Consider the following 20,760-nt stretch of genomic DNA (forward strand, 5'->3'; position numbering starts at 1 on the left):
GAGGAGAAAGAAACCCAGTTAGGAGGAATTAGCCACTTTGGTGCTTGCAGTTGCCACATGTAAAACTAGACAGTTCTCTGTCTAGGCATGGGGGACTGGCCCAAAGATTTCCTTATCTTTAGCCTGAATAGAAAGGGAAACAAATTAATTTAATGATCTTCCTCCATAGCCCAGCTTCCCATTCTGAATCACTAGGTTATGTGACATTCACATGCATATGTACATAGTGATAGAGCAGGACCCTGTTTTATTTTTTTAAGCAATGGCTGAGCTATTCTTAGTAACTTGACAGGGCAGATTCATTGAAGGAACAGCCAGGTCTTTCTGCTTTTGTGGGATGTTAATGAACAAATGCCTTTGCTAATTGTCATGAAGCTACTTAAAGCCTGTGATGAAAGATCTTGAGACTTGAGAGCTCATTCCTCCTTCCACATGGAACTCTCCCCTCCCGCCTCTTCACACACATTATTACCAATGTGCGGCTGCTGCTCTGCTGTTGCCCTGTCCAGGACAAAATAGCAAGAACTGCTCGAGTATTTGTGATTATGTCACCTACAAGTGGCTGGCCCAGAGCTCATAGAAACAGATCCTCTTCTAGACAGAAGCTGTGATATTTTGGAGCTGAATGTTGTGATCTCCATCTCTAGCAGCTCCCCCTCACACTCCTTGCTTTTGTGTCCTGCAAAGGACTAGAGATGATTGTGATATGGTGCCCTCATATTTTTATGGAAATACATTTTTGAATATGAATATGCATAACTTGAATATGCTTTATGCAAAATGGGGCAATTAAGCTATCATTCAAGAGCTTCTAATCCCCTAAACGTGTATATTCTATTTGTGTGCATGTATCTTTCTTGTATATGAATTAGAAATACAAAGTTTTTAATCTAGGTCTTCCAATGAAAGCCATTAATGGTACTTAAGGAACTCAATGGCCCAGTGCTCAAGGGAATGATCTGTGAATAGTCCTGTTTTTCCTGTAAGCCTGGGTTATGTTTGATCCTATAAAGACAGGTGACCATGCCAGATGGTTCTGGAATCCATCTTGAATTTTGTACTCTTCTAGAGGGGGAGAAGGATGGGGGATAATTGAATGAAGATTGTCTACCTTGGAGAAATTTTGTTTATGGGCTGGGATGCAAACAATTATTGTCTTCAGCTGGCTTCAGAGAATGCTCCCCAACCTGAGAAAATACGTAAAATGATCTAAATAGAAAAGAACTCTAATGAGGGGAGACGCTGTTAGAGCCAGATCAAGAAAAAGATCAGCTCTGGCCTGAAGAACTTTACTGGAAATGAGGACTGGGGTGAGAAATTATGATTTATAACCATTTCTCTTTGTGTACTAGGCTTAGCTGGTGTGTTTTGTTTATTTTAATTTAGTAACTTACTTTTTCTTCCTGTCATTACTTTTTCTTCCTGTCATTACTTACAACCACTTTTTACACTTAATAAAATTACTTTTGCTTATTATCAAACCTTCAGTAAATAGTTACTTGGGAGAGGGAACAACAGCCGTTCATATCTCTTTCATTAATAGAGTGAACAAGTTATGAGGTTGCTCTGTGTAACATTGTTGTGCAGAGTAAGATGGATTTATCTGGGGTTTTGATTCTATTGGGTCTATGTCAAGATTGAGCCTTCCCATAAGAACATAAGAAGGCCATACTGGATCAGACCAAAGGTCTATCTAGCTCAGTATCCTGTCTTCCAACAGTGGCTGATGCCAGGTGCCCCAGACGGAATGAACAGAACAGATAATTATTAAGTGATCCCACCCTGTTGCCCATTCCCAGCCTTTAATCAACAGAGGCTAGGGACACCACTGCTATCCATGCTGGCTAATAGCCATTGATAGATCTATACTCCATGAATTTATCTAGCTCTTTTTTGAACCCTGTTGAAGTCCTGGTGTTCATAACATCCTCTAGCAAGGAGTTCCACAGGTTGACTGAACGTTGCATGAACAAACCCAGAGTTGAGCTGCTGTCAGTGTCTGTGTTACTCTGCAATGGGTTGTGACTTCAACTCTGTGCCTCTGCTGGGGAAGACCAGAGCTTCTGGCCCAGCAAGGCAGGGTGGTGGGGCGCCCTAGAGGGCAGGTAGGTGGGCTCAGTGGTATGATCAGCCCATCAGGTGACAGCCTCAAGGGGATCTCTGTGACCCAATCTGTCAGAATGATCCTTTTACGTTTTCATTTAGAAGAACATTCTACTAGAACATGGCACCAAGCCAGGTTTATTGTCAAACGAAATACAGTAATAGTTGTCAGTAGACTCAACCAAACCACAACACATATGTACCCCATTACAGTGGATCAGCTTAGTCAATAAGGGGTTTGCTGCCCCCTGGACCGGACAAAGACAGCCCCTCCAAGAAACAACTTTATACACGGGTACAAACAAGTTACATATCACTCCAGACATGTCAGGTTGCTACCCTCTGACGTTACTTAGAAGCCACCCATCACCCTGCTCCTGGGGGTTCGATCAAAACATCTCTATCCACCATGCTGTCATTTTATACTCTCCTGAACCTGGGTCAATACGTCTCTGTTATCTGTGGGGAGTGTGTGGGTACCAAGATGCTTCTTAACAAGGTGTTGTTACCATCCCTTTGGAATGTGCTTTCGTCATGTGCCCAGTACCAATTAGTGTTTTATACTATCAGTCCCACTATCAGTCAAATTCCATGAGCATTGGCCTGCCTCTTGTTCACAACTTAGCTTTACTTTATATTAGCAAAGTTTTGACCTTTGTTGGCTAGGCCTCAGGCCTCCATATTACTACAACTTGTAGTCCTTTGAAAGTACCTACAGTCTGCAGCCATATTAGATAGTTGCCATAATTTGGAGACTTCAGCAGTGGGTGGGGGCAGTGGCACTGGTGGAGAATTTCTAGGTTGTGTAACTTTCGCTGTGTTGCCAGGAAGCTGGAAGTGACTAGGGTCCCTCCCTTGTATCAATGCAGCCACATGGTGCCTTTTTGCACACAGAGACATGGCCTCTAACAGATTCCCCTTTTACCACTAGATCATTCCTCATGGGGACAACACTCTCCTATCATGGAACGATTTAGGATAACCTTGCTAGTTATAGTATATAATAAACCATGGAAGCAGCTGCACCTCTCAGAATATGTCTGCACTTCAATGTTCACCCACGCTCTGACCCAGCTTTTAGCCCAACCCTCCAGCCACACACACACACACAAAATCCTTTGGATTGGGAGGTGCTTTAAATCTGGACTCAGTTTACCCAGCTGGGCGCATAGATTAGGAGCCAGGCTCCACTTCAAATTGGGCAGACACCTGCCCACTTTTGCAGTGGGGATGTAAGCTAAATCACCTCCAGGGCCCTACCACAGTTTCCTTCACAGGACTGAGACATTCTGCCATTATAGAATGGGAAAGATTCCTAGAGGGTCACAGCACAAAGAATCAAGGGTTCTACCTGCCAGCCACACAGGCAGTCAGAAACAGAGAAGATCCGGTAATGCAGGTAGCACAGCTGCTCAGACCCTGGTGAGATGAAAAACCCCAGATGCCAATGTGAACTTAACTTGATTGAGATCAGCCACCCTCTTCAGGAGCAGAAGCACTAGTATTCAGCTAGTTAATATGACCCTAGGATAGGCAGGTTTTCTATAGGTTTTGGTTATCCAGTAGCTGAAAAGCAGGCAGGAGAGACTAATTCTAGGCTGTGTTTGTTTAGTCAGATGTCAGCAAATCGACCTGCAGGTTCATGTCAGAAGGTTCTGTTGTAACAGTGCTTATTACCACTGTGTTGGTACTGTGGAAAATAATCAAATGCAGGCAGGGAAAAAGCATTGTCTAGTGATTAGATTAGATTAATGCCTGTGCTTTCATCCTGGCCATGCTTCTAAAATCACTCCTACATAGTCCTATTTTTTGTTTCAGCTACACCGGACTAACACGGCTACATTTCTATAACTAATCCTAGGACACTGGCAGACTCACTTCCAGCCAAATTTTCAAAAGAGGCCACTCATTCTGGGGGCCAAAATCCAGACAGCACAAAGAGTCTGATTTTCTGAGGTGATGAGCAATCCTAGGGTGAGGGTTTGTGCTCTGTGGGAGGTCAGACTAGATCATCACACTGAATCCTTCTGGCTTGGAATCTATTAATTATCTAATCCCAGGGTAAAGTCACACACCTTATGGGAATGATGCACAGCCAGTTTCACTCAATTAATTGTGCCCTTTGCCTGTTGGCACATAGGCAGTGAAACTTTGCATACATCCCACGGATTCTTTAAAGAAACCCTGATGTGGGTATTTTGGGATGACGGTTGCCAGTGGGCAGTGATTATTAATGGTGTTTTCCCCTTTCTCTTGGCATTTCCCTTCTCCCCTTGATTCATCCCTGCAAACAGCAGTGTGTGTTACAGATCATCATTTGGAAAGGCTAAGGCCCACCCAGAACCAGAGGTGGACACTGAACAATTGAAGATCTGGACCTCCCTCCCCATTGTTCTTGTTTTCATGATGCTTTACATCTGCAAATGTTGTGCGTGCATTAGCAACTGAACATATTCTTAATCATAATCCTTAGCTTTTCAGCTGGTTTAATCATTAGAGTTTAAAGCTCTTTACCAAGCAAGTGACTAACATCTCAATGTTATGTATGTGGAAACCTAGTCATGGAGCCTTGCTTGTCTGAGGTTACCCCCTCAGGAGAGCTGCAAGGAGGAGAATTCTGGTCACTGGAGTCCCAGGCTAGTGTTTTTGCCACTAGGCCACACTGATTTAGGGTAGGGACTTGACCCATGGGCTATGTCTAGACTGGCATGATTTTCTGCAAATGCTTTTAACAGAAAAGCGGAGAAGCGTCTGTGCCAATCTAGACGCGCTTTTGCACAAAAAGCCCCGATCACCATTTTCGCGATCGTGGCTTTTTTGCGCAAAACAAAACTGAGCTGTCTACACTGGCCCTTTTGCACAAAACCTTTACACAAAAGGGACTTTTGCCCGAACGGGAGCAGCATAGTATTTCTGCAAGAAGCACTGATTTCAGACAGTAGGAAGTCCGTGTTCTTGCGGAAATTCAAGCGGCCAGTGTAGACAGCTGGCAAGTTTTTCCACATGCAGAAAAACTTGCCAGTCTAGACGCAGTCATGATGTTTGAACCTGCTGCATTCAGTAACTAGCCCAGGGAGGAAACATCCAAACTTGCACTCACTGGGCTCCTCATTTCTAAAGCCCAGACTCTCCATTCCTTGTCCTTCTCCCGCTAAAGAAAAGAGCCCCTAAAAAGAAAACCAGCTGAGAAATGCAAGGTGGCTTGGCAGGAGGAAAGTCCTGTGGGGACCAGCTCTTTAGCGTGGCAGGGAAGAGAGGAGAAAGGAGGCAGGCGGGTAGGTTGCTTTGGGGTTTAGGACCCAGAGGAACCAGTGGGAGGCACCAGGGTTGCGGAGGAGGAACTAAAAAGTTACCAGCGCTGAGTCGGTGCGGGTGGTGGTTCAGACACGCTACAGCCTACGGCGTTTTGCTGCAGTTTTTCCTGCACCATGAGGGAGACTTTGTTCAAGGAGAACTTCTGGGTGAGCGAGAGCAGCAGGCTGGAGGGAGAGGGCGGGGGAACAGCTGGCGCAGGACAGAGCAGCTGGACTGAGCCGCAGATTTGTCTTTTCTTGGTTCTCAAGAGCATGTTTCTTTCTCGGCAGCAGTTCAATGCCACAGGCTGGGCTTGTCCCAGCCTTTCCGTCTGCGGACCCGGAGCGGGCTGGCTTCTGCTGGCGCAGGGCAGCCGCTTTAGTGGCTGTCAGTTTGGGAAACGGGTGCCCACCCAGCCGGAGATGGCTGAAGCAAATAACGTGCGTGGTGAAAGCTGCCTGCGAGGCAGTAGCTACAGCTGCTGGCCGCGCTCTGTGGCGTTTGGGACGGGTGTTCTTCGTGTACCGCCTGTTGCTGTGTGCTGTCGAGCAGGGGGCTGTGTTGCAGCCCAGAAGTGGCTGCATTTCAGTGGCGCGTGACCCCATCCCTGCTGTGTCTGGACTTGGGCGGGGGGGGGGGACGGGACAGCCAGGCTCCATTACAGACCATGGGAGTTATTAACTTCCATGGGGCCAGGATTTCATTCCTTGTTTCTGTACAGGCTCAGTTAAACTGGGGTTAAATGTGCCCCCCCCCCCCCATTGTCCATCAACTATGCCTGCCCCCTGGAATGCTGGTTCCCTGCAGCTGGGTCAGGCTGGGTGTGTAAGCAGCTGCAATATATTGAACTTTTATGGTCCCAATCAATTCTACAAACAAACCAGCTCCTGTGAGCTGTGTCTTCATTGGAGACAAACTGTAATCTGTTGGTGCTGGGGTCTGCGGGCATGAGGTAACTTGCTGGGACAGGGCAGATGACAGAAACTTTCTGGGCCCTTGATACAGTCTAATAATCACAGGGGTAGGAGTTAGACACTCTTCTGCTGGATTCCCTGCTCTTACACTGAAGTGGGATGTGATTTTTAGGTAAGTCACTTGGGCTCATAAAAGGACCATATGGACCAAGGTTAGGTCCATAAAAGGCTATTAACCAGGGGATAGAAATGGTGTCCCTGGCCTCTGTTTGTCAGAGGCTGGAGAAGGATGGCAGGAGACAAATCGCTTGATCATTGTCTTCGGTCAACCCTCTCTGGGGTACCTGGTGCTGGCCACTGTCGGTAGACAAGCTACCGGGCTAGATGGACCTTTAGTCTGACCCAGTACGGCTGTTCTTATGGCCCAGATTTCTCTGCTGACCTTGAGTGACTTAATTTTTGGATGCGTAGGCACCCACAAAACTCCAGTAGAAGGCAGTCAGAGCCGTGGCTATGAAATGCTTATGTAAGGCAGGTTCCAGATGCCTAGATTTGGACACCCAATATTGAGGCATCCAAAATTGGGAGCCATTTCTGGAAATGTCCTTAGCTTCTTGGTGCTGCCATTCCCTGTCTGTAAAGAGGCGCTAATGGCCCCTTCCTTTCCTCACAAAGTGGTTAGCCTGACTGAGAGGGAACAGAGCAGCCTCCCTGAAGTCTGTGCGTGGAGGAGGGTAATGGGGGGTGGTAGTTGGCTGAATGTGCCTGATCTGGTTTACAATGAACAGGACTAGGCAGCACTTTAAAAACTAACAAGATGGTTTATTAGGTGATGACCTTGTTAGTCTTTAAAGTGCTGCATAGTCCTGTCTTTTCTTTCAGCTAGACCAGACTAACAGGGCTACATCTCCATTACTGGTTTACAATGTGAGGTGTGAGCACTAAGTATTGTAATGGGTCCATTGTCTCCATCCATAGCATGGCACCATTGGCATGCAAATACAAGGTACAAAAGTATGAAAATAAGCATTTGTTTGTGCTTTGCCTCCACTTTTCTGCTATAGGCAACACCCATTTTTATCATGGCTCAATTTTGACTTCAGCTGGAGAGAGGAAGCTCTGTGAGATCCAGGCTTTGTGTTTTAACACCCCTCTGAAAAATGTAAATTCAAAGCCCTCCTTTGCCGCTGGGAGTGACTAAGCCATCAAGTGCTCATGTGGGAAAGTATTTGAGAGAAGGAGGTTTGAAAGACCTGCATCCAGACATTTTGCTTGGATCTGATGTGGGCTATGAGAATATCTTGACTCTTATTCACTCTACTAATTTGCAGTTAAGTTAGCCTACTTGAAGCAGCCACACTGCACACCCCTTCCCCCCTCCTCTTTATTTCGAGTTTTCATATCCCCAATTTATAATTCCGGTCATCTGAAGAAGTGGACTGTGTCCACGAAAGCCCATGATACCATCTACATGTTTTGTTAGTCTATAAAGTGCTACCAGGCTATCTGTTGTGGTTTTTTTTTTCTGCAAAATTTGTATTGGCAGCATAAAGTAGCTGTGTTCCTACTGCATTAGCAGCTCTCCAGCTCCCCCCACTAATCCTCATCCAGCCCTCTGCAATGGGCCACCAGCTACCTCAAGTTTAAAACAGCCCCTCATTTGAGCTAGAGACTTTTTGTGTGTGGGCTGGAGTCAGGTTACGGGCAGTCCTCAAGTTACACCTTGAGCTAGCGCTGCCATGGAGGCAAGCCCTTAAGTTAAAAGTGGTGCACTGGATCAGCCCCTCACACTTTGAAAAGCTGCAGAAGGAGCACATCCCTGAATGGAGCTACCCCAAAATCTAGTTGGAAAGACCTGGACCCCCGTCTCAGAGGCTCTGTCTCTCTGGGTCTTGGCTGGGCAGCCTGCTGCTTTCTTGCTCCATTAGAGCTCTGATAGCACTTGTCTGTCCATTGGTCCCTGAGGGACTACGCAGGAAAGGCTGGATGCTGAATTATCTGAGGCTCTGAGGGACCAAAGGAGATTGATGCATATCTCTTCCTTTGCCACGGTCCCCACCCTATTCCTTCTTCCCTTCCAGCACTGGGTGACTGCCTCTGCCACAGTGACTGGCAGAAAGGTGTTACAGCAGGGGCCAGTTCTCCCTTCTTGATGGAGAAGGAGCAATCCATACATGTAAGGTGCTCAGGGAGAAGCTTTTTGGGGGCAATGGAAAATGCTGTGTGAACCTGTGTGTCTTCACATCCACGGAGAATATCACATTCTTCCCCAAGACTGCCCCCCTCCCCCTTGTTCCATGCAGCGTTTGCTCTCCCTCCCCTGTCACAGGAAGGATTTACAAAAGATCTCCACTGATTCGGGTTGCCAACCCTCCAATACTGTCCCGGAATCTCCAGGAACTAAAGATTAATCTTTAATTCAACATTACATCATTTGATGAAACCTCTAGGAAATTATATGTCCAACCAGAATTGGCAACCCTACAACTGATGCTGGCTGAATTTCCATCCATAACACTTTCCCCTAGAGAACAGTGCTGCTTTGGGGAGACTGGAACACTTTTGGGATTGTTACCAAATTCTTTTTGTTGCAAAGCTGCCTGATCTGTTCGTACAGTTCTAGTTGGGAGGCCTCAGGTCTTTGGTGTCCAGTTTGAGACTGGCACAGGCATACTTTTCAGAGATGCTCCATATTCTAAATTTCACTTGGAAACTAAGAGCGCTGTAAGGGCTGAATATCCAAGGATGCAGTGGGGGCAAGTTGGGCCTCAAATCTATTGAGATGGTCATCTTTTGGGGGGCTGCTTTTTGTTCTGTCTGTATAGCACTTAGCAAGATGGGGGTCTGGTTCAGATGGAGGTCGTGTCACCATCATACAAATTAATAATGTTGGACACTTCTGAAAATCTTGTTCTTATCTCCTTCCTCCCTTGAGTCTGAGCCATGTAGTGATGAAAGAGCCTGCAGCACCAGTTTAGCAACATGTTGTACATTGTCAGCTGAGGTACAGCTCCTCCCAAATAAGTTTTCAGAAGCAACTGCGGGCATGTCTGCCCGACAGCTGAAAGTTGGCTTAAGGCATGCATTTCCAGCTTTGTAAATAATGTAGCTGGAGTGGATGAACCTTAAGCAGACTTTTGGTGTTGTCCCCACAGTGAGGTGTTGACAGGAGACAGGCTACCTTTGACTTGCCTTACACCTCACGAGGAGTACTGTGGTCAACAGGGGCGTACTCAGCATTTGATTTAGCAGGCCTTTACTAGATCCGCTAAATTGAATGCCGGAAGATCGACCTCTACAGCGTCTATCTCCACAGCAGTGAAGACATGCTGGCTTCTCCTTTCCCCTCTGCATTTTTAAAGAAGGGAGTGTGTGTGTGTGTTGTTTAAATAGAAGATCTGTTGCAGTCCAGATAGAGGGATCCTAAATGAATAAAGCTATGCAGTGGAGCAGATGGGGAAGAGAGAAATAGATTTTGTGAAATATTTTGAAAGGAATGAAAATAATGTTTCTATTAAAATTTCTTTTATCTTTTTCAAGTTTGAAAAAAGTTTTTTGAAATTTTCAAATACTTATTTTTTTCATTTTGTCAGCATGGAAAAACCACTTTTATTCCTTCCACTAGAATGATGGAAGGTAGGTATAAAAAGTGAGTATTCTTCTGCCTGGCCCCCGTTCAAACAAAAACTTCCTCAGTGTTTCAGAAACTTTTTTGTTTCTAATTTTTTGGGGTTAAAATCCACACCTAATTGCAATTGAAATTTTGTGTGTATGTGGAAGTGTTCATTTTGGTCAGAAAGATAATTTTCCTTGGAGGGAGAAGGGGGAAATTCAATAGAAACTTTTTGATCTGTTTGACTAGCCCACTCGGGTCAAAATAAATGACCATGGAATGTCTTATGAGAGATGAGCCTTGTTTATTGTATTGAGTCATGTAGGGCCTGATCCTGCCAGCGCTTATGTCTGAGTTAGTCAGATCATGTGAGTGGTACCATGGAATTCAATGGTGCTGTTCACATGAGTAAAGTCACCCTCAGGCTAGGGATGTAAAAATCCCGTGTAATTGGTTAAATATAGTGTTTAACCAGGTAAAGGAGTGGCTGAGGTGGAGCACACTAGCCAAGCTGGGCTGGAGCAGTCCCTCACCATAGGCAGGGGCTACTGCTGTCCACAACTGGCTGGAGCAACCCGATGGGGAGCTGCTCCAGCCCCCACTGGTTATGTATATGCTCACTACGGTGATCGGTGTGGTTCTTCTATTGCTGTAATTAATCCATCTCTCTGGGAGGTGGTAGCTAGTATTATCTGTACTGGGGGTGAGGTCAGCACAACTAGAACTCTCAGGGGGGTGGATTTTTTCAACACCCCTGAAAAACATTGCTTTTCTGAGGTGAGTTTTCAGTGTAGACCTGCCTCACTCATAAGTGTTGCGAGGCTGGGACCCTGATGTGGTTGCAGTGGTGCATGCAATTATTTTAGTCCATTCTACATTTCTCATTCCCTCCTTCAAAATGTTCCAGTTTGGTATATGGCTGACCTACTTAACGGCCTGCTCAGAAGTTTTATTGTGGCCTCTGAACACCTGAATGTGGAGGCTTATAAAGGACATGTTGATAGATTCTTATCTTGCCATTTATGAACAGGCAGGAAGCGATGACTTATACCCCAGGACACTTACAGTCTAATCTGCGGGGCTTTTTTTGGATGATTTTTGGTTTGGCTTAAGTAGTTCTATATTTAGGAAGTTTTAGCAGTTTTGTTTGTTCTAACCATATAAATGTCAGATGGAATAATTACATTACAACAGTGAGTCTTCGTTAGAGAAACGTGTTATAGCACTAAAATCACTGATTCTCATTATTTGACAGGTGTTATCAGGCTACAGTATGAACATCTTTACATGACAGATGTGTCATTTCTAGTGGATTGGTTAAACAGAGTAAAAGCTGACACTTATTTAACAAAGCAGGCACATTTGTTAATAATCAAACAGATCAAATAGGTGTGCTGATTTTTTTTGCTATTGAAGTTACTTGGTTTGAGTAATGAATAAATAGTAACCAAATAATTAAGCATCTATTTGTCCTGTGTCTATTTTTCTGGATTTGTAATTGGTGCATTAATTTTCAGTGACAGCCACCTCCCGTCTTTGTTTGAACCATTCCTTTAGAGTTGAACTATTTTTCTTTTTCCAAGTAGCTGATAAGAGATTAATTCCTCATTTCCCTCTGTGTGGCCATTTCTGGTGGCAATCCTTTGGGGCTTCCCAAAGGACCTTTTGGTAATTCATCTTACTATATATTAGAAATGTGCATCTGTATGTGAGTCCATTTGCTCAAGAACTTGTTAGCGGTAAGAGCTGGGACCACCAAGTTTTGTATTCAGCTTCCTCTTATCATAACTTTTAAAGCAAGGTAAGAGTTTGGTTGGGCCAAGATAATTGGATGTGCATGGAATTAGGGATGTGAAAATGTAACTGTGTACATGGTTAATCAATGAGCCTGGGTTCATCATTCACGTTCACAGTTACAGGCTCCCAGTATGCACAGGGAGCAGGCTTAAAGCTGGCTTCCCATGTGCACCATTTCCCAGGGAGCTGACTGCCACCCGCATGTAACTGCTGGAATTTTCAGCAGTTACACATTTACTTAAACACATTTTAACATCCCTATATGGAATTAGATTGTTTCTCATAAAATGGAAAGGGAGTTTTCTGGAGGAGGGACAGTTATATGGCAGAATGACCATCGGGGGGGGAGGGGGGACCGCAAGGGGACAGAGATGAGGACCCGCACAGCTATAACCACATTGGGCCAGCAGAGGGCCGGTGTGGAGAAAGGAACAGCTAGCCACTATATATTTCAGAGAGTTTGTCTGTATCTGCCCCCCAGTTTGAGGACATGCATCCCCTCCCCCTGCTATGCCCGCTGCAGCTTCAGTAGCCATGGAGAGGCACTTCTCACCTGGCTCCATGTGTTTGCAGTGAGAGGGCTGGGATAGTTCTCCCTCCCCAGATCAGCCTGCATATTGAACCCTTCATCCGCAGGTGGTCCCAGAGCAGTGAGTTATTTGAGTTAAAGACCTGAGCAATGCACACATCTTCTAGTATCCAGTCATTTGTAATAGCTGATTACAAATTGCATTCAGTACCCTCTAATGATGGCGTGTGTGTGTTTTCTCCAACATCAATCCCCCTGTTTTTCAGTTTTCCCTTTGGCAGAAGTCTTAGTGCAGTCAATAGGAGTTTTGCCTGGGTTGAACCAAAGATAAGCTGGTTACAGTGCATTCTTGTTTGTGTTGTGTTAGTACCTCAAAGTGTCATTCAAGGATCAGGGTCCCTTTGTGCTAGTCTCACTGGATACAGCTCCAACTTTCTCCTTTTAATTTTTTTACTCTGTTTATTTGGGCGGGGAGGGAAGGGGAAGCAAAAGGAAGAAGAGCTTTTCTCCACTTATTCTTCACTTATTGACAATCTGTGGACCTTGAGGATACCACCATGCGAGAGTAAGAACTTCTCTGCTGTGTCTATATCACATGAAGCTTGGTGGCTATGCTTCTCCATCGGTGGTAGCAATGGCAGACTCTGTAGACTGGCCTCATCACTGGTGGTTAGGAAGGGGATATCTGTGCAGTTGGGCCAGGCAACACATTGTTTTGTTGTTTTTAGACAAAAGTTTGAACCCTGTTCCCACAGCAGGTGACAAGGGTAGAGTATTATGGCTACACAGTTTCTATGTTTGCACCAGTCTGAAGAATCACCACTGAATCGTAACAGATACAAAACAGTGAAGTACAGCTGTGGATGTGGATTGACCAAAGCCACTTAATGGTTGGCTGGTGGGGCATTCTTGACGTCACAAGTGTTCAGCATTTTCGGGCAGTACTCACCTAGGACTTTCTGATTGACTTAGTGTAAGTCCTATGACAATTGTGGTAAAGGAGGAAAATGTTATAAAGAACAAAAGGACAGCGAGTTCTTCAAAGTAACTGTACCTTGTTAACCAAGCCAACTGATCTTGGGTTGACTTGGATCTGAACTGCTTATTTTGTATCACAATCCATCATACCCTTGTGTGAGACTAGCATTCAAAGAGCAATCATAGGAAGCTGTGTATATTGTCCCTTGAAAAATAGTAGCTAAAAGTATCCAATTAGGTGGTGACTATAAACTAGTAAATATAGTTCAGATCATGCAGCCATCCACTGATACCTTCCCTTACTTTTCTTCTGTTTGCTACTGTATCCTTCTTGTTTAGTCTCATCCACTTGCCCATGAACTTCTCTTCTCTTCCCCTTCGTTCTTGGTGTTCTTTTCTTCCTATTTTCGCACAATTTTTCTGCAAGTGTCACAACTGTAGCTTTTAAGCAAACAATTTAAGAATGCCACTCCTTTAAGATGCATGCATATCTACTAGATAACTTGAAAGATACTGGCTAAGTGAGTGTGGCTGCTCTATAAGGGATAAGAGTCTGCTACTAGCTAATGAAGGTACTTGTTTAGGTCCAGTGATAGAGGCCTGTGCTTGGAGGATGAATGTCTCCGGTTCACTCTTTGCTGGTGGACTTGTGTAGAGACAATTGCAAAACCAATCACAATTTTCTTCTCATTACCCTTTCCTTCACTCCCACCTAGTTTATCATTTACTCTGTTATGCCTAAATTAGTTTGTAACTGCTGTAGGGCAGAGAGTTCTCTTCTCTAATGCCTCATATTCTCTGCAGGCATTATAGATAGGAGTATGAGCAGTGTCAGAAATTCTTAGTTATCCCTTTCACCAAGCCATATTCCATGCCGAGAAGCAAAAGATCAGATATTAATGTAAAGCTGCCTCAACAAATGGAACTTAAATGAAAACAGAAACCTGCTGAAGACCATCTTTCTCCCCCATCCTATTTCCTGTTGGCTCTTCCTCAAGCAGTTGTTGACAAATTGAGCAAGCAAAGTGTGTTTTTTTTTTTTTTTTTTTTTTTTGCAACTTGTCATTTTCATTTCATATGGCTAAGCCTGTTCTTTTATTTATTTTTATCACTTCCTGGATGTCTCTGCTTGCTTCTTTCCACCTCTCAGAATAGCTCAGGTAAATTGCCAGGCAAATCCTTGGCTCCTAACTGGGTGTAAATGTATTGTCTTGGGTGCCTGTAAATCAAACCAGCAATAACAATTAAATTGCTGTAAAAGTCAAAGAACGACACAGTGGCATGCTATTCTGAACCTTGAAAGCAGGTTTTTCTTCCTCTTGCTTTGTGGGATTATAAAAAATACATGTATGTTTGTGTAGGCTGAATGGGGAAATGCTTTAGAAGGCAACGCTTAGAAAAATGTTCAAAAGTGTCTAAGTGACTTAGGAATCTAACAGGATGGCTAAACTACAAGAGCTACAGTGACACAGCTACAGTGTTGTCGTGTAGTAGTGTAGACATTGGCTATGTTGATGGAAGGGGATGTTCCTTGGGAGGTGGTAGCTAGGCCGACAGAAGAACTTTTAACCTAGCAGGGGCTATCGCGGGACTTGGAAATTTTTCATACCCTGAGTGACATTGCTAGGGTGACATAAGTTGTAGGTGTATACTCCTCCTAACTTCCATTGAAAGCCAGTAGGACTGAGCCCTGTTCTACATTAGGAATGTAAAAGCCCGTTGAACTAGTTAACCATTTTATTTTCAAGTTTAACCATTTAACTGATTAAACAAGGTGGTGGGTGGGAGCAATTCCAGCCTGCTGGGATGGAGAACCTACCTCACCCACCACAGTGGGCTGGAGCAGCCCCCATACTATGGATTTGTAGGCTGGGAGTTGGCAGCAGGAAGCGGCTGTGGGGATGGGATGAGAGCTGATGGTCTGTCCCTCCTCCCCTTCCCCTGCTGCCACTTCTGGCCCCTGTGAGGCTGCCAACTCCCAGTGCCCTGCTCCAGGCTGCCCACTCAGCTACTGGAGGTTGGAGGTTACTTCTTGTCTCCAGTTGAAGCAGTTCCACTTTGTATAAAATACTTACCTATTCATTGAGCCAGAGAATGTGTGTGTGTGTGTGTGTGTGTGTGTGTGTGTGTGTGTGTCTCACATGTAGACACAGCTGGAGGTGGTCACAACTTTTCACGTACAGTGTCTTCACACAGTCTTTTGTCGTGGCCAATATTTTTTGGGGAAAAATAGTAATTTCAATTTCTAACAAATGTTGAAACTGACACTTTTGTTTGAATCAACATTTCCTAATGAAATTATATCTTTAGGTCCAAACAAAAAAGGTCGTATAGCACTCTAAGGTTTTTTGGTTTTAAGAAGGGGGGAAAAAAACCCACCTGTCAAGTCAAAATGACAGCCAACATCTTTTTACTACTGATTTTGAAACTTTTTGGAATTCTTTTTATTCTGTTAAACTTTTCAATATTTTTATCTTTCTGTCCCAATCAACTTAAATGTCAGTTTTCCATAGCATGAAAATTCCACCTTCCAAACAATTCTGTAGATATGGAATACAGCAGACCTGGCTACTAGGAGCCCTCCGTTCCTTTTGGTAAGTGCTCCAAGCTGCTTGAAACCCTTAGAGCAGGGGTGTGCAAAATCTTTTGGGCCCGAATGCTTCTGGGCTTCCCCACCCCCAGACCATAATTGGTCTGGGGTGGGGGAGCCTCTTTGCCCCCCCTTCCCACTAGGCACCCATGCCCCTTGCAGGGCGGGAAGAGTTTTCACACACACTCCCTGCCTCCAGGCCCTGATTGGCCTAGGGGCTGGGTAGGGTTGCCAGGTGTCTGGTATTGATCCAGACAATACGGTCTTTTCGCCTCCGGTTTAAAAAAAAAATTCAGAAAATACCAGACACTTAAAATGTCCGGTATTTTCTGATTCCCCCCCCCCCCCCCCGGCAGGAAGTGAAAATACCAGACACCTGGGAACCCTAGCACCTGGCCTCCCCGACACTCCCCTGCCGCCGGATCCTATGCTTACCTGGTTCCACAGGGAAGCTAAGTTCTGGCTTGAACAAGGACACAAAATGGCTGCCAGCAAACAACCTAAAGACCAAGTGGAAGCAATGTCTTCCCTGGGTCTTAGCGCTCAACTGCTCTCCTGTTCCTATTCTGACTCTGCATACACTCTGCTCAACGACTTTGGTCCCCCCACTCTTTTTCCCCCCTCAACAGAATTTTTCCCCCAGTGTTTTTTTTTGGGGGGAGGGGGAGAGTGTTCGGTATTTTTGGTTCAACCATTGGGCAACCCAAGGGCTGGGGGGAGCACGCAAAACCTTTTCCTGGCCTACCCTTGCCCTGTGAGGAGCATGCAGCACTTGAGAGTGCCACGCGCTGCTCGCAGGGTGGGGGGGAGGGCGGAGGAAAGTTCCTGCACTCTTCCCGCTCCCAAACCCTAATTGGCCTGGGGGCAGGGGAGCAGCAGGGCCTCTGTGGGCCAGATCAAGCCTGCAGAGGCCCTTTTGCCCACCCCTGCCTTAGAGTGGTGGTTTTTTTTTTTAAAGTGGCTGAAATGTTAATTTCCATTTGCTTGGAATCCTGTGTCTCTTTTGCAGAATCTGGAAACATCAGCTGCTGATTTGTCACCTTGAAATGGTCTCTTTAGAGTTTCCGTGGATAATACTGTAAATAGAATTTTGGTTTCTGTTAGTAGCTCTAGCAGTGAGCTAAGAGGCTGGTTGAGGTGTAAGAATTGAGCATGGGCTATATTATGGCTCTCTTTATTTATCATACAAGGTTTTACAAGCAAAAAAAAAAAAATCCCCTCACTTGTTAGTTTACCTAGAAATGTAGGTGTCATCTGGCCTGGAAGGCTTGGTGCTGTGACACTAGTGAAACTGTATCAAAGCAAGGGGCTAAGGATGAAATCCTGGTCCTATTGAATTGGATGTTAAATGTTTCACTGGCATGATTAGGGCTAGAGTTTCACCTTTATTTGAAAACTGATTTTTCACACCCATTCAATTCCAGTGCATAATAAACATGAGGGAGACAGAATGTCTCTAAGTATGTGCCACCTCTGCCCTTAAGATGCCAGTGGTCCCAGTACTAATTCTGAGAGTCCCAAGTGGTCCTTTGGGGGGAAAAACTAGAGAAGACCAGATTGACTTCCGTGAATTGCTTTTCTTTCCTCCACTCTGCTTATCTGAGGAAGTGGGTTTTGCCCATGAAAGCTCATGACACACAGAGTGTGTATATATAGATATACATGTGTGTGTATATATAGATATCTAGATCTAGATCTATATATATAATAGTTAGAGAATATATATATTAGTCTCTAATGTGCCACAGGACTACTCATTGTTTTTAAAGTTACAGACTAACATGGCTACCTCTCTGAGACTGATTTGTAAAGTTTACAAATAATCCAAAAAAATTCTCCTGTAGCGCCCCCTCTCCACAAACACTCTGAAAAGCTTTTTGTTTTCTTTGATCATGGAAACCCCCTTTATCCACAAACCCACCTCCTCTTCGGCCTTCCTGTTCCTTCTTGGAAATATCTTTTGCTGTGACACCATCCAAAATTTGTCTGGTAGGCATCTGCTGGGCTGAGACTACTGCCTGTCGTACTATGCAGCTTTGTCTCATGATTTCCTCATGCTCCTCATCTCTGTGTGTAAGCACCTGTTCCCTATTGTCTTAGGGTTGGTCTATGTACAGACCTGCACTGGTTAAGTTATGTTAGCTAATTCAGTGCAGTCCTGCTTGTGCCTCTTGGTTCAGTTGAATGGTTGGTTTTGGTTTAACTTAAACCTGTTCCTAACTAACTCCAGAAGAAATGGAAGCAACCTCGCTCGTAGGCAACATCTCTGCTTGCCATGCTGGAGATCGATCTTCTGGTGTTTGATTCAGCAAGTCTAGTAAGGACCTGCTAAATAGAATGCTGAAGGCATCCCTGGTTGGTGCCAGCCCTCCTACTCCTCACAAGGAGTAAGGGAAGCCGATGGGCGCACTTACTTCATCAACCTCCCACTGTGGAGATGATGCCGAGCTCAGCTTAAGGTACCTTGACTTCAGCTGTGTTGTTTATGTAGCTGAGGTTGCGTACCTTAAGCTGACCTTCTGGTTCTAGTATAGACCTGGCCTTGCAGTGAAACAGGCGTGTCCCTCCTAGGGCATTGCATCAGTTGAACTATTCTAGTTTAAGTTCTCATCTGTAGGTTATACTGTGAACTGACTCTAGGGATGTGCGACAGCCTATGCTCCCACTCCACCTCTTCCCTTAAGCTCCACCCCTGCTCTGCCCCCATTTACGCTGAGCTACGGGGCTGGAGGACGTGGCGCCACACTCGCAAGTGGCAGCGGGAAGTGGAGCGACTCTGCCATAGCGCTCTCCACTCTACCAGCTCCCAGTCAAGTCATTCCACTTCCCGCTGCCAGTAAATGTGGGGGGAGGGCGGATCCATCCCATCCTCAAACTCCCTGTCCCGAGCGACCTGGCTGGGGGCTGGGGTCAGGTTGCTTCATTTTCCTCTGTGGCTGGTAAGTGCAAGAGTAGGTCTGATCTCTGCTCTGGGCCTGTTGCCATGACCCTTGTGGATCAGCCCCGAGAAGGGATGCAAGTGCTCGGGCTGTGTAGGGCACCAGGAATGGCCCTGGGAGCACAAATGGCTTGCAGATTTAAACTAAATGGTGGATTCTCTGTAATTCGAAGTCTTTAACCCATGATTTGGGGACTTCAGTAACTCAGAGGTTAGCGGTCTGTTACGGGAGTGGATGGGTGAGGTTCTGTAGCCGGTCATCAGTCAGGCGGGGTTGTCCCGTTGGGTTCCTGACAGGTCCTCTACTCTGTTGATGATGAACTTTCAGCTGTGTGCATGCGTGTGCTCCCCTGTCTAATGTGTTAACTACGCACATTTAGTCTACAGAACAGACTTGGAGTCCCCACAGACCACAAATCGAAAGCGCCCGAGTAAGTTTATTGCCAAATGAAGTACAACAGTTGTGACTAGACTCGCCATTGCATGACTATACACATGTACGGGGCTCGACAATTAGGGCAATCTCCTCGCCTGTGGCGAGTAGATTTCAGCCCGGCACGGCGCCGCAGCGCATGTGCAGCGTGGTCTGTGTATGTGCGGCATGCCAAATCACGCGGCTGGCAAGCAGAGCTCGCCGCCGCTTGTCAAGGCCTGCACATGTACACCATGGCAGTGTACTAACTCCCAACTAAACACTGGATTCTAGCGTCAGCCAGTGACCGCTCTTTGGGTTGCACTTTTATACATGGGTACAAACAAGTTACATGTCACTCCTGACGTATCTGGTTGCCACCCCTTACCTCACGGAAGAGGGGTTTCCCATATTATCCATCATGTTGTCCATTTAGACCCTGCCCTGAACCTGGGTCGGGTATGTATGTTGTTGGTAGGGAGTGTGCTGGTACCAAGATGTTTCTTAACGAGGTGTTCTGTTACGACCCTCTGGAACGTGCTTACAGCCTGTGCCTAGTACCTCTTAGGCTACATCTAGACTACAAAGGGGAAGTCAGAAAAAGATATGCAAACTGCAGATTTTCCGCTTTTCTGTCGAAAGAGTCTCTTCCAAAATCTGGCGCGTCTACACAGTGCCAAATTTCAGAATAACCTGCTCTTTTGACACATCCCTTCTTCCTCCTAAAATGAGGTCTACAGGGATGGAAAAAGTAGGTGTCCGCTTTTTCTTTTCTCTTTTGTTCTGAAAAAGCGGACATGTTCTTTGGATGCGGCATTGCTTTTCCGGGATAGCTCTGATATCCCAGAAAAGCACAGCAGTCTAGACATAGCCTTAGGTATGAATGTTTCTGTAATATCAGCCCTGTTCTTGCCAATTTTTGTGAGCCGGGCCTGCCTCTTGCTCACAGCTTAACTCTACTTTATATTAGCAAAGTCTTGACCACTGCTGTTTAGGCCTCAGGCCTCTTACCTGGCCTGTGATACGTGGCTTATGTTTTAGACCCCATCTTATTACACAGCCTGCAATGTGCAGAAGGTCAGACCAGGTGATCACGATTCTTTCTGACCTTAAAGTCTAAGCCGCGTGATCCCTGAGGGGACACGAAGAAATTCCGGGGGGGGGGGAGCGGCGAGGCGACCCAGCCCCCCGCCTCCCCGTCAATCCCACCCCAAGTTTTGCTGCTACTTTTTTGGGAGGGGGGAGCGTGAGGGTTTCTCAAAAATCAAAAAGGGGGCGTGATGCCGAAAAGTTTGGGAACCACTGGTCTAAGCCAATAACAGAACAGGCAATCATTGAATAATCCAGCCCCTGTTGTCTACTCCCAGCTTCTGGCAGTACAGTGTGGAGTCCCTATGCTCTGCCTTTCTCCATTTTATATGCTCCCTTCTTTCCTGCTTACACACTCTTCTAATCCATGACCCAGGTGCTTCACTTTGATCCCTTTTTGCTTTTTGGAGGGGTCGGATTCGTGGATCTGAGCCTGACCTTACAGATTTGATTCTGGGTAGGATTAAAAAACCAGACTGGGCTTGTTTTCCAGTTTTAGTTCA

General features: G+C 45.6%; 1 protein-coding gene across 1 annotated transcript in view; it reads left to right on the top strand.

Annotated features, from left to right (window-relative positions):
- The first annotated feature begins 5,404 nt into the window (after window positions 1–5,404).
- Window positions 5,405–20,760, top strand: part of PSTPIP2 (proline-serine-threonine phosphatase interacting protein 2) — a 61,994-nt gene continuing 46,638 nt past the window's right edge. Inside the window, exon 1 of the mRNA XM_006136773.5 lies at window positions 5,405–5,564. Within this exon, the coding sequence (XP_006136835.2) occupies window positions 5,532–5,564 (33 nt within the window). The 5' untranslated portion in view covers window positions 5,405–5,531. The remainder of the gene's footprint in view (window positions 5,565–20,760) is intronic.

This window comes from Pelodiscus sinensis, chromosome 6, assembly GCF_052426305.1.
Source record: "Pelodiscus sinensis isolate ZL-2025 chromosome 6, ASM5242630v1, whole genome shotgun sequence".
NCBI lineage: Eukaryota > Metazoa > Chordata > Testudines > Trionychidae > Pelodiscus > Pelodiscus sinensis.